At 40.3% G+C, this 14,689-nt stretch overlaps 2 protein-coding genes across 9 annotated transcripts in view; one reads left to right on the forward strand and one right to left on the reverse strand.

Moving 5' to 3' along the window:
* Window positions 1–3,447, forward strand: part of ripor3 (RIPOR family member 3) — a 62,905-nt gene extending 59,458 nt beyond the window's left edge. For all 6 annotated transcript variants that reach the window (XM_030420515.1, XM_030420514.1, XM_030420516.1 and 3 more), the window contains 3 exons: window positions 466–549; window positions 651–741; window positions 827–3,447. In XM_030420515.1, the coding sequence (XP_030276375.1) occupies window positions 466–549; window positions 651–741; window positions 827–927 (276 nt within the window). In that variant the 3' untranslated portion in view covers window positions 928–3,447. The remainder of the gene's footprint in view (window positions 1–465; window positions 550–650; window positions 742–826) is intronic.
* A 458-nt stretch (window positions 3,448–3,905) lies between these two features.
* blcap (bladder cancer associated protein) lies at window positions 3,906–9,037 on the reverse strand. 3 transcript variants are annotated; one of them, XM_030420749.1, is made up of 2 exons: window positions 8,884–9,037; window positions 3,906–6,623 (listed from the first exon to the last, which is right to left on the reverse strand). In XM_030420749.1, exon 2 carries the CDS (start codon window positions 6,418–6,420, stop codon window positions 6,157–6,159), a length of 264 nt encoding a protein of 87 aa, XP_030276609.1. In that variant the 5' UTR covers window positions 6,421–6,623; window positions 8,884–9,037; the 3' UTR covers window positions 3,906–6,156. The 3 variants fall into 3 exon arrangements, with proteins under 3 accessions (XP_030276609.1, XP_030276608.1, XP_030276610.1); XM_030420748.1 differs by having other exon boundaries at window positions 8,879–9,030; XM_030420750.1 differs by lacking the exon at window positions 8,884–9,037 and adding an exon at window positions 8,196–8,513.
* Between the last annotated feature and the right edge of the window lie 5,652 nt (window positions 9,038–14,689).

The raw sequence follows: 14,689 nt of genomic DNA on the forward strand, positions 1-14,689 counted from the left end.
GGATTTTTAAACATATTATTTTCAGTTTGGTTTATGGCGAGATCGTGTTTGGGGTTAAAACAGACGCTTTCACAACATCAGCCACACGTTTGAAAGGCTTTTATGCAATCGCAGAGTGGTCGTCAATCACAAAGTATTACAGTCTCGTGAGGGGGAAACATGATGCATCTTGCACCGATTTCCAAAAATATGGACACAGTCGTGAACATAGTGAACTCATCTCTCTTCTGCTTTACAGTTGGACATTTTAACATGGGCTCTTATGGGGATTTACTCGTTTGGTGGCCATTAGAGGAGCTGCAGTTGTTGGTACTTCCACATTGGCTTTAGTTATAAGAGCTGATTGGTACTGAAGGTTAGACTTCACACATACTAGGAATCAGCAGGTTGACATATTTGCATTGTGCAAATCCAAACAACGGTGCAGCTTCTACATCAGCTACATGATCATTTCTTCTCCTCCAGGCGGTCGTTTACTACACAGAGAGTTTGAAAAGCGCCGACGTTCGGATCCAACAAGGCTCCTGTCTGGCTCTGAAGTGCCTCAGGGTGAGAATCACAGCGACACTCACAGAAATACAGTTTCACCACCATCTGCCACATCATCAATGTGTGTGTGTGTGTGTGTGTATGTGTGTGTGTGTTAACAGGCGACAGAGAGCGTGGACCACATCGCAGATTTATGGAGGTCAGCGGATGAGGACCTCCGCAGCGCTGTCAGAGAGACCGTCCTCTCCTTTGGTACAAACACTACTTATCATTTTTCCCTCGTTTTTATTTCATTATTTTGTAGTTTTATTATATTTTCCATCTGTTCATCTTGCAGGTAAAAAAGGCTACCTGGCCTTCCAGAGGATGGACCAGCTGTACACTGAGATGGAGGAGGAGGCGTATCAGAACCAAGAGACCGAGATTACATTTCTATAGGACGCCGTCTGGACCTGAAACAGGCCGGAGAGACCCGACATGAAGAGTCTCGATGATCCTGACTGTCAGGCTGAGAGACGACATTTACACAGAACTTACGAGGCATCGAACTTTCTGATTTTGTTTGGAGAGATCGGAGAGAAACTCCCATGACATAAACCAAAGAGCCGACTGCAGGAGATGTGAGGACGACTCTAGCTTTCTCTGGATGGATCGTGCTTCATCCTTTGGCCAAAGAAGAGACTTTACTGGGATCTTGGATTTACTTTTTTTTTGCTCTAACATGCACATTTGTTTAAAGAAGGAGGAGTCCTGTTGTGGGTATTTAACCTGCTTAGATTCTCGGTGCAGCTTAAAGTTGATTTCTGCTTTTTTTTTTTGGGACTAACAACAACATCTACATCTTCGTTTTGTTGGACGATGAAGGAGACATTTCTCGTTATTTCATCAAATGTTTTGAGTGAGTGCTTAGATAAGAGGCGTATAAATCCCTGAGGGATTGTATCAGCTGGTGGGAGTGTGTCTGGCGTCAGGATCGAATGTTCACCCAGCAGAACACATCATTGGAACGAGATGATCAATGTCATTCACTCCACCTGTCAGTGGTTTTAACGTTGCGGCTGATTGGCGTGTAATCACTGTTAATGGTCTCAGCTGTGTGTGATCACTGAGACGCAGGCGGGTGCTGCCCTCTGCTGGCTGCTTCAGGACGGAGGCCCTGACCTGAGGAGGCTTTCTCTGTCCACAGTGCAGATTTGGCTGTGGTCAAACTGACCTGGGACCTCCAAGACTGGGATATTTAAGGAATGTTTGGAGGGTCAATCTAGTGGCATGGGAAGAAGAGCTCAGTCACATGAGGTTTTTCTTCAGCCCTGACAGCTCATCACACATTTTGGTACCAGAAAATTATCAAATTACACCATTTTCCTCTCACAGTGAATCCTCAACAAACCACAGCTGCACCATTAAGACACAGTTGTGTGTTGACTGTCCCTTTCTTTCTTTTTAATGATCAGATACAGAGTCAAATTGAACTTGCTCAGAATATAAACAGGATCCAGAGTTCGGTCTTAGCTGTGTTTAAAGATTCTCTGCCTGGTTTGTTTCAGTCCCGTCCTGCAGGACCGGATGGCTCAGAGACTTTTAAAAGACAAGAACTTATCAGAAGGAAGCGACAATCAGCAAAAACAAATGTATTCGATTGCAGGACTGCCGAGGCTAGAGTACTTCTGCTTAGTAGTTTTCTTGCTTTTACTGCTCCAAAGTCAGACTGTTTTTTTATGGTTGCATGGAAGGAAAGCTGAGAAACAGAAGCAATAATGAAGGATCATAGAGATATCTGCAATAAATGAAGGATGACAGGAGGGTAAAGGAAGTAAGAATGTGAGGTTAACCTGTGTAGGGCAGGATTTAGCAACACTACAGGGAGGCTAGCAGCTCTATGGCGCTGTCCTTCAACACAGGAGGGAGTTCTCTGAGCTAAATGCTAACGTCAGCATGCTAACATGATGATGTTCAACAGGTATAACCATGTTCACCATCTTAGTTTAACCTGTTAGCACAAATTACAAACACAAAAGAGCAAACTGCTAGCCACAGCATGCTACATTGTTTTACCTTCATGACGTGTTTCGTCGGTATAATGTTCAACATCCTGGTTCAACATGTTAGCATGCTAGCATTTGTTAATTGGATACACAAATTGTATCTAAAGCTGCAAAAACCAAAGTTATGGACGTGTGAAAGTTCAGTTGTTATCTGATGTTTGTGGTAAATAAAAAATGAGGTGACTGCAGTTCATCCCGAGAGCATTTTTGTTGAGATACTTTACTTAAAAACACAAATATCAACCTCGTGGTGACACTAGATGCAACACAGAGGACAACCAAAGTCCTCAAGAATTATCTTCCTCAGAACATGAACGTCTACAAACTTTCATATCTCGCCAACAGCTAGTGAGTTTTTTGGTCCTGACCAGGTTTGTAGAGTTTTTTTTAGAGGTTTTATCCCATTAAAGCTTTAATAATTATTTTGATCAAGTGCCACAAAAGACCTGTTCTGTTTTGTCTTGGGATGAAAACAAAGTGATCAGCAGCACGATCAGCATTCATGTTTGTTGTTGATTTGGTACGTGACATCACAGGCTGTTGTCTATCATGCTTCTTAGACTAACAGTATTAAACAAACATGGCTATTACTTTTAAGAGAGCAGGGATGAATCAAAATGTACACAGTTGAGTCACTGGATCAGTTTGTTAATGCTGGTCCATCATCGCCGGTCTGTGTCGATCTACAAGTTTGAAGTAACACACTGACACACACTTGTGAGACACACTTCTCTTTTTTTCTACACGCTCTTCTGACATGGTCCCACCTTCGCATCAAACTGGTTTCAACAGCTATGTTATTGTAACTGGATGTATATTGCTTACGGAAATGTGTATTATTGAGACTTTATATTGTACTGACAAGAAAGGAAGCATTTTACTTTTGTGGACATTAAAAAGGACTCAACATGAACTGTGGCTGCTCTGTTTCTGATCTCAAATTCAACGGTGCCAACATGTGCATCATGATGACGGCAAACGATTTCTCAGGTTGGGTCATCAAAATAAAAAAGGCAAAATTACCGATCTGAGCTTTTTAAATATGAATATTTTCTTGTTTTTGCCCCTCTATGAGAGTTAACTGAATATCTTTGGGTTGTGGACAAAACAACACATTTGAGGACGTCATCTCAGGCTTTGGGAAACACTGATCGACATTTTTCAGCAAAGAATTAATTGATTAATGGATAAAATAATCGCCAGAGTAATCACCAGTGAACATGGGATAATAAGATGTTCTTACAAACAGCTCCTTGAAGACTGTTAGAGCTCGAAAGAACCCAAAAAACAATTTAGAAATGGAAGAAAAACAGTTAAGTTTTCCAAAAACACCTTTCTTTTATGCTCGATAGAATACGGAGTTCTACACAGTTTAACACGTTGAGAGGAAAAACTTTATTTAAATTAAAACCAAAGCAATAATGCAGCAGTGAGCATGTTCAGCACTGCGACAGGAGGCCACACACACACACCAATAGGTACACAGTATAAACGCCGTAGCCTGTGTCTGACAGCTAAACATAACACTTACAGCAGTGATACACAAGGAAACTCCATCACAGCGTTGCCCTTTGAATGAACAATAAAGTTATTGTCAGTGAAGATTTGATACCTTTTCCTCCTCCAGCGCTCTGTGTTACTTATTGTTGCTGGAAATACTGAACATCTATTGTTGCGTTACCTTGTGTATCCCCACATTTCACCGCGTCTCAGCATGTCATGAGCACAAAAAAATACACACCTATCGCACAGAACACAAATCTTCTTTCATTCGCCCCTAAACATACCCACACATACAGAGTTTTATTCTTTAAACCCCTTTGGAAACTTTCAGCATTTTGTTTTTTAATAATTAAAATTTCTGTGTGAACTTTTTATGCCTGAAAAATAACTAACGGCAACCCATGCACAAAAAAAAACCTAACAAAAAAAGAAACAAATGGTGAGTCTGGTGGGTCGGTAGGGGACATTCACTCTGAGGCGAGAGGAGGGAGAGGAGACGAGGAAGACGAGGGGCGGCTGCAGAGCACGGTGGGCGATAACAACGAGACGGTTTCTCAGCATTATAACACCTTCTTCAGGTGCGTTTTGTGTGGCTATGCGGCAGAGGAGGAATTATTCACAGCATAGTTATTGATTGTCCAGTGTGAGTGTGCTCTCCTTCAGGATAGCGTTACGTGTGCAGAGCCAGAGTGGCGACAGAGTTTGGGTCGGGGTGGACTGTGAGAGGGCAAACAGGTCAAGATGGCAAATATTCTTTAACACTTACTGGTTGTCAAAAAACTGAAACGGTGCAGCGCTGAGAGGCGAGCGTGGCCGCGAGGGAAATTTCAAAGATCCGACTCGAGTTTGGCAGTTTGAGGTTTGGAACATTTTCGTTATTAGATAAAATAAATCAACAGAGCTGGGTATCGCCGCCGAGTTCCTCAATCGATTCACAAGGTCCCAATTCGATTCCATTTAGTTCAGGGTGAATTCAGTTATGATACTAATTTTGCTTGTATTTGAAAGATTCTGGGAACATTTAAGATGTCAATTAATGGAGAATTGCAGCCATTTTAGCATCAGACTGTTAAAAATACTGTAGTGAAAGAAAAAAATGGTAGTGATCGATGTTGGCTGAAGAAATAAATACATTTTCCTGTTTTAAATCAACTTTTTTAGCCATTCAAGTATTGATTACCGTGTTTATGAGGGGGACTTGAAAGCACCATCAAGTCCCTGATACTGTGCTGTGTTTAAGACATTTGCAGACAGCAGAGGACAGAAGCAGAGCGCCCGAAAACTACACCAAACGCATTATAAACATAGTTTTAAATCACAAGACTATCTTTGATTTAAACATTTATCCGTGAGTGTGACGAAAGCCTGGAAAGATTTACTTTCCTTTTGGTGCTTGGTGGGTGTTAATTTCAGACCCTGACATGCATCCACAGGAAAAAGCATTCAGTAAAAAAATCGATGTGGGATTTTCTGAATCGATTAAAGATTGGTTTGAATCAAAAAGTCAATTTTTTCTAACCCAGCCCTAAAAACGAACCAACAGGTTTTTTGGGGAAAGTGATGTTTCTTTTTAGTGATGTTGGTAGCAAACACGTCAGAGGGTTGGAAAGGAACCAGAATACTGAAACACGGTGGTCACACGTGGGGTTTATATTGTTCTAGTTTTCATTCAAATGCTGGAATGAAAGTTGCTGAAACTGAAATTCTTTCCCAAACACCAAGTTCACACACGTCCCTTCCCTCAGCATTTAAAGTTTGGACGCCCCTCCTTTCCTTCCTGTTACGTAAAAGTACACATAATGTCTCCTGTGGCGTTGCTTCCCCCTCCTCTCCTCCTACAACCTGAAGTTCGAATCTGTCTTTACAGCATGAAAACAACCCCCCATAATCCTCCAGAATTGGCTCTTCTCCTCCTCAGTACCACCTTTGGCTGAGTGCTCTCTCTTTCTGCAGTATTTCCCTCCAGCAGTCCTTCAGCACCGCCTCTTCACTGCTCTCCCATCCCCAAAGTATAGTCCGTTCTGTCTTACAGCATGGCAGTATCATTCTCCAGCAATGCCTCGTCACCCTTCACACCCCCCTCTTCCCCCCTTTTGATATCTCTCCCCCCTTTTCTCTCCTAGGTCCCGACAATCGCTGGGTCGTGGGCAGCGTCCGGCAGTGCGGCATCCTGGCAGTGGTAGAGGAAGCAGTTGCCCCAGCAACTATAGCAGATAAGGAAGAGGGCAGCCAGGAAGACCAAGGCACAGATGGTGCAGGGCTTCCTCTCCAGCAGGAAGCTGAGCAGGTAGAAGCCCATGAACATGGAGTGGTTAAACCACAGTGCTGGGTTCAGCGGCTTGGGGATGAGCAGCACAGGAAGTAGCCACTGTAAGCAATACATTGTCTCTGTTTTATAAAGGGCGCTGACAGAAGCTCTCTGTGGGGCTGCTACAGCTCAATCCAGGGTCGTCTGAGGCCTCTGAAGGAGGAGGATTCAGCAGACTCAGCAGACGGTAAAATGTGGGAGAGTCGTCCTATCCGACAGAGCTGAGATGATGGAGGGACAGGTCGAAGAAGCCAGATGTTGCTGTCGTCAGGTCATCCCTGTAAACAGCAGAGGACAGATGAGGTGAAAGGGGATCATTTCATATCGCAAACAAAGTCTGATCAAACTGACGCGCCACCCTACTATTATTTATCACTTAATCTGCCTATTTATCAATTGTTTGGTCTCTTCTGTTCCATAAAACAGTGGAAATGGCCATCACATTTTCCAAGAGCCCAGGGTGATGTCTATATACTTTTCTTTACCATCACACCTGATAAAAACAGCAAAATCCATAACCAAGAAGTTGTAGCTAAGGAACGTTTTTGATCAGAAACTGATAATCAATGGATTATGAAATAAATAGCTGCTGGTTGACTAATCCATCGATTGTTTCAACTCTAGGTCAAACACCCAAGCTGTGATCGTATTACTGCAACAAAAGCATTGCTATAAATATCAAAACAATCTTTGCTTGGACTGCAACAGACCTGGCTTAAAAAACAAAACATAAAACTCAAACCACTAAATCGATTATCAAAATTGTTGGAGTATTTGTTAAGAAAAAAAAAAAAAAAAATCAATGATCCAGTTCCAGCTTTTTGAATGTAGGCTAAACATTTTCTGGATTCTGCATTCCTCTAGAAAAGCAAAGTGAACATCTTTGGCTTAGAGACAAAACGAGATCAAACAACTAATCAATAAAACAGAGAGTTAAATAGACAATAAAACAATAATCGTAGGCTGCAGTCGTTCTCTATACTTACTGCCACTCCTTTAAAAGCAATTCATGAATGCTGCTCTGTCAGAGACATCACATGTATGAATATAAATAGACTGTAATATAGTGGGAAGACTGACTTTAGAGATGTATTTATAGATGATTACATTAAAAAGGTAATAATACACCTTCCATGCAAGTTAGTCAGGACAGTTTGAGAGATTTCAGACATGTAACTTTACTGTGTGCTGCAGACAGAAGGCCATTGTCCCACACTATTGCACAGTTGTGACTAATAAGTGTCCCAGCCCATGTTAATGACTTCCAAAAGTAAACGCTTAGCCAACATCATGTATTAACAGAGGTAACTTCCTTGTATGGGCCTGATACTGGTAGCTTAGCCGCTCGGCTAACAATAATTAGCTGCGCACTAAGCAAACCCACGCTGTCATACAGACATGTGGTGGTTAATGTGCAGTATCTGACCTCATTAGTAGGATTGTGTTAGTCATATGAAACGCTAAAAATTGACGTTGCTGTTTAACGGAGTCAAGATTCGCAGTGAGTTCACGTTGAAGCGGCTGGTTTCAACAAGAGAACTGGCTGCGGCTGGCTGAAGGACAAAAGCCGTTTCTGTCAGTTACAGCTGCTAACATTCACTGACCGCCTCATGTCTCCTTAACTTCACAACACAGTCATGTTGAAACAACGACCGGTAGTGGTGATTAATAACACATCTGCTGGGTTAAATTCGCTAACATTCAATGGGACAACCTGGGCTCACTGGCACATATGACCAAAGCAGCTAGTTAGCACTAATGCTAGTTAGGTTAACTCATTATATCAATGCTCATTTTAAAAACAACGCTACACATTTTGGTCCTGAGGTTACAATAAAAGGCTCGCTTACCAATCTTTATGCTAGCTGACAGGGAACCGCAAAGTTATCAAACATTATCCCATTCTAGAATATACGAACAAAGTGGTGCAACCAAACCCAATTCACAAATCTACCAATTTAATGTTGCCAGGCGTGTGACTGGAAGCAAATACATCATGAGACGTCACACAAACTAAATTTAGAGCCCAAGAGGGGCGCTCATCAATTCGGGATACCGCCAGTACAATTAACTATTTCTGTCATGAAGTAATTCTGACATAAAAAGTTGTTTCATCCACAATCACGTTCCTCAAAAAAATCCATCGCAGTGGGCGGTAACGTTAGCACGCAGCGTGAACCAGTTCCAAAAGTGGAACAGAAGCGTTCTGCTTGGCGGTTACAAAATGTGTTATCATATCAGTCTATATAGCTATAATATCAGATTGTGTTTTTAAGTAAACCCCAACCTTGGGGCGGAGTTTAGCGTGATTTAAGATTATAAGAGTTTGAACATTTAATCGGTAGAGGAAGGAATTACACGTAGCGGAGGCTAGCTAGCTAGGTTAGCTTGGAAAAAAAAACAAAATATTTTGCAAATGTATTGTTCCTCCGGCGTACATCACCAACACAGTGAGATAACACAATGACAAATATTGGCGTATTTTGCGAGTTGACTTGTGTGTTGCATGAATGTGTAAAATAAACAAACAAACCTGACATTGTTCGGGCTCATTCTCAGCAGACAACAACCCTCAACACCATTCTGACTGTGACTGCGTACGTAGCTGCTAGCTAGCAAATTAGCTAACAAACATTAGCGTTAGCTGAAAGGACCCCTGGTGCAGCGGAGCAAAGAGGTTTAGACGACTGAGGTCTGCCTGAATGCATGTAACTTCACTTCAACAGCACTGGGTCCTGAAGCCTGTAAATAATGTCTACTTGTTCCCGGAAAGACACTCATATTATCTTCAGTTAAAGATATTTAGAGCGAGAGTGTAGATATAGTCTTTAATATCTAATGAGCAAAGTCTTATTTAAAGGCAAGTCTGATTTTAGTGTGTCATACAGTGTTTTGTTATTATGGCATTCAATTTACAGAGAGGACATGACCAGATTAATTTATTATGGGATAGCCTGGGCTAAAACATGCTGTTTGTTTACCACCCACTGCCCTCAGTGTATACTCAGCTAGTTTCCATTAAGCACAGGACAATCATGATTAGACATGGCAGCCTCATTATATGCACCGAACCAGGCCAGGATGCTGGAATAATACTGTGGTATCATGTTTGCTGCTTTCCATTTATTTTATTGTGGAAAATGAAAGAATATATTTGTGACCTGGTTATATCTGCCGTAGGAACAAGTAGGCCTGGGATTGAGAACCGCAGACAGATTAGGAAAGACAGAAAGTGTCATAATGATGGACTAACTTTTGATTTTGGGAATTCATGGCAATAAAAGAAGATGATATAATATGATATAATATACAAATTGCATCTACAGCAGAACAGACAACTAATCTATTAATTATGGTGTTATTTTATCTGTTATATACTGTGGATGTAATGTCTACATTGTTTTTTATCTTTATGAGTTGATTTAATGGCAAATGAGTTTCCCCACTGGGGATTAATAGAGCCGTCCAATCAAATCTTACAATGTATAATCAATATAATAAATTGTCCGTGTTAAATCTTTATCGTTCTTTCTGACAGTCACAGCTCCTACATCATAAAAGTGAGCGAGCGGGCTGTACTGAAGACAAATGTGGGACCACGCAGCATTTTAATCACTTGGCAAGATTGTAAATGTTGTTTTCTTACTTTTCTCATCATCATTTAAGATATTTTATCGCCTTCCCTGCAGAATGTTGAAGCAAATTTCAATTGTGGCTTGTACAACTATAAACTGTCCTTTATTTATCCAAAATATCTTTTTTAAAATGTATTTCTTAACCAACTAAAATGAAATTAGTAAAGATGAACGGACTGTGTCAAACCTTTATGCACAATTAAAAATTAAAATAAAAAATGTACAAATACAAGACATCATTCATCTGTTTATTTATTTTCTAGACCCAGTTATCAAACTCAGGGTTGCAGCAGCACAAAATTAAAAAGAAGCAGACACATTTTCTCAAAATTTTATTTCGCACATTTAACTTATTACACAGACGACCAAAAGAGTGAGACAGCATCTGATCAAAATGCTGTTCTGCTGTTGGTGAAGCCAAGAGAAATGGCAAAGAAATCTGTTAGAATTTAAAGAAATTAGCAAGGCAATCTAACACCAGTATTAAAACAACAGAACTAAATATAGAAGGAAATATGACCCAAGTAAAGTAGCAACAGCATCTAATTCTTATTTTGTTGATTCTACAAAAAGAAGAATTTCCCTACGTCACTCCTCAAAATACTGATGATCCCATTTCACTTTTAGAAAGGTGATTAACAACTCATAGAGTGTTTCTAAGTGCTTGTAAACAGCAATAATTAAACCAGAGTTCAGTGTTTGGTATTGTTTTCTTCTACAAAATATTAAGGCTAAATTGAACGAGGGAGGTGAGATTGAGGTTATCTTAATTTAAAGAAAGTCTTACTAATTTTCCAAAGTTAAAATTTTCACTTAACATAAATGAGCTATTAATATCATACCTTACAGAATTGAAGAACATGTTCTGGTAGACCGTAAAACCTCATGAAATGGTTGATGGTCATGTTGGTGTACCTCAGGGTTCAACCTTGGGCCCTCTGTTTTTATGTTTTGTTTGTATATTAATGACCTACCTGAAGTTTGTCCTCCTACTATAACTTATATTAACGGACCCAGATGTTATACTGTAGCAGGGAGAAGACTATCAGTAGTGCATGAGTTTTAATGTTTAGGCATAAAAATCTAATTCTCAGCACAAGTTTAAAAAAAAGCTGAGGACAGAATGAAATTCAATTTGGCAAATTTAGACATATTTGGAACAATTTAACCACAGAGTGCTTTAAATTGCACATCAATGATTCTCTCACACATCAACTGTCTTAACATTAGAAGCAGACTTAAAAAAACATTGAATAAAAAGTAATATTTATATGATAGTTGTGAAACGTTAACTATAAACCATTCTCAATCTCTTTAAGCCCTTGCTTTCCATTTAGTTTCACCAGAAGTTGGTTTAAAATTTGCTAAAATAATCACACTAAATGACAGTATCAATTTACTGACTCAAATAGTCCCACAAAAAGACTCCATGTTGAAATTGGAAATATCCTGGATTGGGCAAGAATTTTACACATTCACCTTCAGTTCTACCTGGTGAACTGCAAGGAGGGACCTTTGGTTTGTCCAATGTAATTTCTTAATGCATTTAATTAGGTTGAAACTGTAAAAAAAAAAAAAAAATGTGTCAATGGCAAAATCTAAGAAAATACACTTGAAAATGATCTAATTTGAAGATGTTTTACTGTGAATAACCTTTTTTTTTAATGTTCTAACCCCACTTTGCTCAATAATTTCATCAAACAAAATAATCTAACAGTTAATGAACAGGGGCGATTGTAAAACACCATAAAAAATGAATCTTTGGACACTCAAGAACTAAGGAACATCACATCTCTTAATTCTTTGTTGAATTTTGTAAAACGGTGCTTGCTGGACAATCAAACATGCTGTCAAAACCTGTTTATGTTACTGTTTTTCTACCATCTGTGCTTCTGTCTGTGCTTGTTTGCTTATTAGCCATTTAATGTTTTGTTAAAATACTCTTAACTACCAACTATATATGTTGAAAATTAGCCTGTTTAGCTAAATCTTGTACATTTACACGACGGACCCGAGTGCCCGTGTTAATTAGTGTGGATCGTCCCTTCTTACATAATCATAAACATAGATTCTAAAAAGAAAACAAAGTTCGATGACCAGAATCTGTGCACTTGATTTCTGTCTACATCTCTCTCTCTCTCTCATTCATTCAGTCACTCAGCAAATAAAAGCAACAGAAGCTGTATGTTTTTGTTATATTGGTGCTTGCTGCAGCGCTGAAAGCTACATGCTCGTCTATTCTGTCGTCTTTCGGTATCGTATGAGGACATCTACATTGCAGGCAGTCGTTTTAAAAGTATTCAGGAAGGACAGCTGTCAGTCCCTGCACGTCCTGCGTCCCGCTTTAGCTGGCAAGGTGCATATCGATCAGCGTAGTTTATAGTGAAGCCATATACAGTATTGTTACATCGAGAAAAGTCAGAGTAAAAGAGCTGAAACACAGGCAACATCTTGATGGAATGCAGATGGGCAATACTACCTGTAACAGGAGTGGAGACCGACGACTGCAGCAACAAAAAAATCATCAAAATAAACAACAAAAGTAAACAAACACAATAAAACAACGTGAATATCGCTGCTAGCAATCGTCTGTCTCCATTCAAGTGAATGGTGACTTGAGTCAACCAGCTTGTCTTACTGAGAATCAGACAAAAATGATTTCCGTTCATCTGATGTGTCTGATATTACTGTGATGCTATGAAAGTTTGGTAACTAGCCAGTAATTTAATTATGCCACCCTGAACTTTTCAAGCCCAGTACAAGCCACACGTATAACAACTTAATTTGGACTCAACTGTCGGGTTAGTCAGTCACGATCGTAGCGGTTCAAACATCATCGAAGTGACTCGGGCATGAACACAGTGACATAAAACAAGCGCAGTGACTCAAATGTTACTCGAACAATAATGTACTGATCCAGGCATCACCGCAGAGACTCGGACATTCATGTACTGACTCAGACACGACTGCAATAACTTGGACGTGACTATAGCATGACTGAAGTGACTCGGACATAAACACAGTCACTTGAAAGTGACACGGGCAAAGATCGCAACCTAGGGTCTTTTTGTGAATGTACCCAAGTCAAACGTTCGCTTAAAAGCATTATTACGACGAAAGAGGCACTTTTGAGATTGACTGTATTTTAGTTTCCGGTCAAACTCATTTTCAGTGGGAGTGCTACGGGCACTTTTATTATAGCATCAAAATCTCTATTTTTAAAACACTAAGAAGGCTCGACACAACATGAAACTTTGCTCGAAGTTTCACCAGGGTCTCTACACATGAACACGAGCATTGAGAACATTGTTTGTACTAAAAAGAAGGTTTTTGGACAACTCACGTTAGCAGTAGCTTTTTCTGCTCGCCGCCGTCATGACAGCTGAGAAGTGTCGATCTCAGAATGTGACGTAACCTGGAGGACAGTTAAGGTGGAACTACTGTCTTCCGGCAACAACTATCCACGTGAGATCTCACGTGACTTTTCCGGCTTTGATTTTAGTATTGTTTCTTATATGAGGCTCATTTTTCAACTTCAAGCTCAATATTGTTTTTCTCTAACGACAAAACAACGAATTATCTGTGCATTTATATGGAACTAAGCTTTAGGAGCGTTCCACCTTAACTGTCCTCCATGTTACGTCACATTCAGAGATTGACACTTCTCCACTGGCAGGACGGCGGCGAGCGGAACAAGCTACTGCTAACGTGAGTTGTACACTTCAAAGTGTCGATCTCTGACTGTGAGGTAACCTGGAGGACAGTTAAGGTGGAACGCTCCTAAAGCTCAGTTCCATATAAATGCAGGATAATTCGTTGTTTTGTTGTTAGCAAAAAACAATATTGACCTTGAAGTTAAAAAAGGAGCCTCATATAAGAAACAATACTAAAATCAAAAGCTGGAAAAGTCACGTGAGATCTCGCGTGGATAGTTGTTGCCGGAAGACAGTAGTTCCACCTTAACTGTCCTCAAAGTTATGTCACATTCCGAAACTGACACTTCACGGCGGCGAGAGGAACAAGCTACTGCTAACGTGAGTTGTTCAAAAACTTTCTTTTGAGTAAACTCTGTGTACACAAACAATGTTCTCAATGCTCGTGTTCATGTGTAGAGACCCTGGTGATACTACGAGCAAAGTTTCATGTTGTGTCGAGCCTTCTTAGTGTTTCAAAAATAGCGATTTTGATGCTATCGTTAAAGTGCCCGTAGCACTCCCGTTGAAAATGAATTTGACCTGAAAACGAAAATAAGGTAAATCTTAAAAGTGCCTCTTTCGTCGTAATTATGCTTTTAAACAAACGTTTGACTCGGGTACATTCGCAAAAAGATGCTAGGTTGCATTTTGGCGAGAGTTTCACTTTAACTGACTCGAACACGACTGTGTTGACTTGGACGCGACTTAATTGATTCAGACCTGACAGTAGTGATGCGGACATGATTGTTCTGACTCAGACATCGACATGGCGATCTGTCCGCAGTGACTCGTAATCCTAGTGACTTACATTTGATCAAAGCAACTCGAACGCGTCCTTCATTACTCAGACTTTAAAAATGTAACACTAGAACGTTGAAAACTTGGGGCTCGACGTGGACTTGGGGGTTTGTGACTTGACTTCAACACTCTAACTAGCTATTTGTTCATGCGTTTGGCGTCTAAATGTTGCCCATGTGTCATCGCCTCAAGATTTAGCCGGGAGCATACAGCAGC

Source organism: Sparus aurata, chromosome 6, assembly GCF_900880675.1.
Source record: "Sparus aurata chromosome 6, fSpaAur1.1, whole genome shotgun sequence".
NCBI lineage: Eukaryota > Metazoa > Chordata > Actinopteri > Spariformes > Sparidae > Sparus > Sparus aurata.